The sequence below is a fragment of the Populus euphratica genome, unplaced genomic scaffold (assembly GCF_000495115.2).
Source record: "Populus euphratica unplaced genomic scaffold, PopEup_1.0 scaffold472.1, whole genome shotgun sequence".
Taxonomy (NCBI): Eukaryota; Viridiplantae; Streptophyta; class Magnoliopsida; order Malpighiales; family Salicaceae; genus Populus; species Populus euphratica.
The window spans coordinates 170,266-175,631 of NW_011500349.1; the positions used below are offsets into that span (position 1 = coordinate 170,266).

The 5,366-nt window shown below is 35.6% G+C and overlaps 1 protein-coding gene across 1 annotated transcript; it reads left to right on the forward strand.

Annotated features, from left to right (window-relative positions):
* Positions 1–662: 662 nt before the first annotated feature.
* Positions 663–4,214, forward strand: LOC105113932 (type I inositol 1,4,5-trisphosphate 5-phosphatase CVP2-like). The gene is made up of 8 exons (XM_011010300.1): positions 663–696; positions 1,134–1,221; positions 1,345–1,449; positions 1,660–2,239; positions 2,624–2,817; positions 2,911–3,019; positions 3,802–3,950; positions 4,034–4,214. Exons 1-8 carry the CDS (start codon positions 678–680, stop codon positions 4,212–4,214), a joined length of 1,425 nt encoding a protein of 474 aa, XP_011008602.1. The 5' UTR covers positions 663–677.
* Positions 4,215–5,366: the final 1,152 nt, after the last annotated feature.

A 5,366-nucleotide genomic window follows, 5' to 3' on the forward strand; every position in this document is an offset into this window, starting at 1 on the left:
ACGAGAATATTTAAAGACATTGACCCTAAATTCCAATTCGTATCTATGTATTAATAAATGATTCAAAGTCAAATAGACAAGCGAAAGACAGAGATGAACAAAGCCAAAAGCCCTCGCAATGTCACCTCTGATGATTCTGTCAAGAATGAAAAGAAAAGGAAGGTATGGTTTCTTTCATTATTTCTTCCTTCTTCTTTTTTTTTTTTTTTTTGGTTTCTTTTTTTTTTTTTTTTTTTTTTGGTTCCTTATATTTGATTGTTATTTGTTGATCTTCATAAGCTTGTTCCCTGTCATAATACATTGCTCTTGTTCATTGATTCTCCAAGTCCTTAAGCAAACTAGAATAAAGGTTTAACGTTTTTTGTTGCCTTCAACAATTCTTTTGTTGCAGTCTATTATTCCAAAGATTTTCAGTTCAAAATGGAAAAATAGAAATGCTTCCAATGATGATGTAGCTGGATCAGATGGCGGTGGAATTTCTCTTGGTATTCTTCTCTTTCTGACAGAACCATATACATGCATATATATTTGATTCATGCATATATAAGATGCATGAATATGCTTCATGTCTGCATGCATTAACGTAATTTTTTATTTTTTTTATCTGGGTTTGGTGGGTAGATGTGGAAAAGAAGATTGCAGGAAGGAAGAAGACATTCATAGAGCCATCCCCCCTGATGAGAAAAAGTTACACAGGTATTTATAAAAGTGAATGATGTTTTAGTATTCACCCATATTTTCGATGCTATGTATGTTTGATGCATCGTATTTTATTTCCTGTACCATAAAATCAATTGAAAGAAAACTTGTATATATTACATTTATAGTAGCTGGCCAGGGTTGTCACTTTTTATTGAATCTTACATGTGATGAGTGGAAGCCACAAACACATCTAAATAAGTCCAAGTTAGCCTTATCTCTTCTTTCACTTTCTTCGTAGCTAACCTAACATTAATGAATTTTGAACATTGGCTAGATATTTGTAAACCAAAGAGCAGAAAATGGAGATATGGTGAAATTTTTCATGTATGATAATGATCTTCCAGTCCTTATCACAGGAAAACCATGATTTTGAATTCAGGTTTTGCTCGAAAAGTAAACCATGGTGTTTGGTATTTTTTATCTACTTGCAGAAAGACGGAATAGTCCTGGGATTGAAGGCCTAAACTTATCAAACATTGATCACTCTATGGCAGCAGAAACAGAAATTAAAGAATTTAGGTGTGGATTCTTGTCATTTCTTGATTGAGTAAATATTTCTTTTACCAACTTCTGCTGCTTTTTTATCAGGCTCATGCTGTACGTGCATATCTTATAGAAAGAGTTGTGGTTGGATTTCTGCAGGATATCTGTTGCAACATGGAATGTAGGAGGCAAGGCACCCAACCCTGACCTCAACCTTGAAGATTTCTTGCAGGTTGAGGGATCTGCGGATATTTATGTCTGTGGGTATGATAAACACATTAATAAGCTCTTTAGCTTTTTTTTTCTATGGCATACTGAAAAAAAGGTGACTAATGGCAAACATGCAATTTAATTTGATGACAACTCCCATTGGAATCATCAATACATTCTTTCTTTGTGTTATTTTCTGATTCGGAATCATTGAGATGAGATCTATATATTTGGTGCAACTTGTCTAAAGTTCATCCTCTTCAGGTTTCAGGAAATTGTTCCTCTCAATGCTGGAAATATATTGGTGATTGAAGATAATGAACCTGCGGCAAGATGGCTGGCCCTGATAAGCCAAGCACTTAACAAACCACTGCATGATTCTACAAACTATTCTTCTGACTCAAGTCATGGTTCAAGGGGTCTGAACAGCAACGATAATAAAGACTCGAAGTCACATAACTTATTTCACAAGCCTTCTCTGAAAGTCCTTAGCAAAAATCACAGAGCAGATAGTAGCCTTCTGAAGATCTGCAATTGTCAGGAGGAGTCCCAAACACGAGACAGGCAGAGAGAAAGAAAGCTTAGTGACCCCATCCACAAACTAGACTCAGCAAAGGAAACAGATCGCTTTCGTCCCTACAGCTCTGCCGATGGCATGCTCTATATGCCTGATACACCTTCCTTCCCTTCCTCACTGACCGACAGGACCTATTACCTTATTGCAAGAAAGCAAATGGTTGGAATTTTTCTCTCGGTGTGGGCTAGAAAGGAATTGATTCCTCACATTGGTCATCTCAGGGTAAATTCTGTTGGTAGAGGAATAATGGGTCGTCTAGGCAACAAGGTAAGCTGCGTATAGTAGGCATATTTCATCCTTGAACTGAGTTTCCTTGGCCAAGAATAGCTGGACCAAATTGCAATATGAAAGTTGCTTCAATCATTTTCTTGAAACAGCATCATAAATTACAGGAAAGAATAGAGAATTTTCCATCTTCATCCAATCCTCCCTATTGTACTAGCTGGACAACTGTCATCAAAATTTCTTGATATTATCATGTGTGCTAAAGCATGGTAATTTTGATTTAACAAAATGGCACATTCTGAAGTCAGACTAATAGTTTGAGAGGCTTGAACTTGGAAAGATACGGGGGAGGAGAATGAAGTATTATTTTAATGGAATCAAATCTTGACTGTATAATAATTTGATTCATGTGGTCCAACATCGCAGGGATGTATATCAATAAGCATGTCATTGCACCAAACGAGCTTTTGTTTCGTGTGCAGTCACCTGGCTTCTGGTGAGAAGGAAAGTGATGAGCTAAAGAGGAATGCCGACGTAGCTGAGATCCTCAAGAGCACACAATTCCCCAAGATTTGCAAACATAGGCCTTGCCGAGCCACAGAAAGAATAGTTGATCATGAGTATGTTACACTTTTTGCATTATTTTTCTGCCCTTCCATTTCTGTAGATTTACTGATATTTCCATTTGGGGTCTTCTGTTTTTAATACTTCAGCCGTATAATTTGGCTAGGAGATTTAAATTACAGAGTAGCTTTGAGTTATGAGGAAACAAAGGTTCTGCTGGAGGATAAAGACTGGGACACCCTGCTGGAGAAGGATCAGGTTTGTTGCTTAAAACTATTTTTCAATCTCTTAAAAAAATAGCAAGCAGTGCTTGTCTGTTGTTGTAATCAATGTTCTTGCACCATTAATTTACTGTTGGTAGTAACCTTTACATTGGGCACCTATTCTTGACTCCTTTCTGAAACTACACGTCATGTTCAATCAGTCATTGATTAATTGCTCAATCCATTCAAAAGTTGAAGAAACAATTGCACTGATCTTTATCCTTTTACTCTAGAAGGAATATCAAAATATCTAGAGGTCACAGGAAGTAAAACCTGATTCAAATTTCCTAAAGCTTATTGATAGCATAAGTACTGCAGAATGGAATGATCATGCTCTAGGTTGTTTTTAACATTCCTATCTGGAAATTAAAAGCTTAACAGGAAGAAAAATGCCGTTGTACTTCTGTAAATTTCTAAAAAAATGAAATCATGGTATTCGATTCTGGTCGTAAAGTATAGGCAACTACAGTACTATATCCTCACCGTATATTGAGAAATTAGGAAATTGCTAAAAGGAAAAAAAAATCAGTGAAAGAATGTCTTTGTACTGTAATATTATCTCAGAAAGAAATCCTTCTTGGTGGCTAGTCGTTTTCCTTTTTGCTGGCTTCATATCATCACTATGCATCATGCAATGCTGTGTGGATCTTATGCTTGCTTAATTATAAAGCTTTTAATAAAAAAATTATTGAATCCCAAGATTATGCATATAGTTTACCGCGATATTTTTCATTATTATTTGACTTGGTTTACTTTTTTTTAATGCATTGACCTCAGTTGAATATGGAACGAGAAGCAGGGACAGTCTTTGAGGGGTTCAAAGAAGGAAGGATCTTGTTTGCTCCTACTTACAAGTATACACAAAATTCAGATTCTTATGCTGGAGAAAATGTTAAATCCAAGAAGAAACGTCGAACACCAGCATGGTATTCACTCTTCTAATATTAACAGTATAAACTAAAAAAGTAGAAAAAACAGCAAAATTTATTGCTTGAAGCTCGCATTTCAGGTGTGACAGGATATTATGGCGCGGTGATGGCATTGAACAATTGTCGTATATTCGAGGAGAATCAAGATTTTCAGATCACAGACCAGTTTGTGCAGTGTTTGCAGCACAGGTGGAAATGAGGAACAGAACCAACAACAGGTTCAGGAAAGGTTACTCGTGCTGCTGCAAAATTGGAATTTGATAACTGCGTACCCCAAAGCCACAGCTTATATGAGTTCCAATGGAAAACCAAATTGTACATTTCATCAGGTTTCTCAGGAAAACACTTTACCACTTGTATTATTTTCTTACCTTACTTGTTTTTGGGTCATTTTTCTGGAAGAGTCAGCCAACAGAGAGAAAATTAATGGCTAGGAGTATAACTAGGAAATTACTAACAGCGCATCACATATTATTGTAACGAGGATTTGTTCAAACACATGAACAAGCAAAAGAAAAACAGATCCAATGAATTCCCTAAGAAGCTATCCCCTCGTTATTGAAAATTCAAACTAGTTTCGTGGGCTTTTCTTTCTATTTCTTTGTGCAAGAGCAGAGCAAGAGTGTTGAAAAATCATAGAAAGAGCAATTGCTTTGTTTATGCTCGGTTGGCCATCTAATTTGCTTCCTCGTATCCCCAATCCCAGATTGAAGTCATTCCCTGTAAGTTCTCTTGTGATGGATTTTGATTCAAGTCCATGCTTTCTATAAATCTGCCCATCAACATGCTCCTTCATGAATTCCACTGCACCGGCGGCTTGAATAGTTCCCTGATTGGTTGCCAGACCCCTCTCCAACCTCTATCCTATGTTGATTTCCATAAAAATTAGCCTTCGCTAGCTTCATAGTTGCCCAAACAGCTACACAACTCATTGTCGGTATTATCCGTAGTTGCAGTTCCAAATATCCGAGGACATATCAAGAGTTGATCATTCAAGGGGAGAGTGTTTGCAGAAGAATCAGAGTCTCAATCGATATTTTCCTGGCCTGGTGTACATGACATGTAACAGATGGAGCCAAATGGATAGCCAAAATTAAAAAATTAATATTTTGATTTTTTTTTGCTTGTTTTATACATTTCAAAGGAAAAATCAAATAAAATGCTAAAATATTTTTTTTTTTTTATAAATCTTATTTCTACATCTCTTCAAAGAGTCAAAACTAATAAAGTGGAACCACTAAAAAAATAAACTAATTAAATATAGCCATGTGAAAAAAAAAATATCAAACATATTAAAAAATAATAAAACACTTGTTTTTTCTACTCCAATATAAATGGCTCTTTAAATAATTTTTTTTCATTGAAACAAATATAGTAAAAAAAGCTATATTTATATTATTTAAAATGCTATTT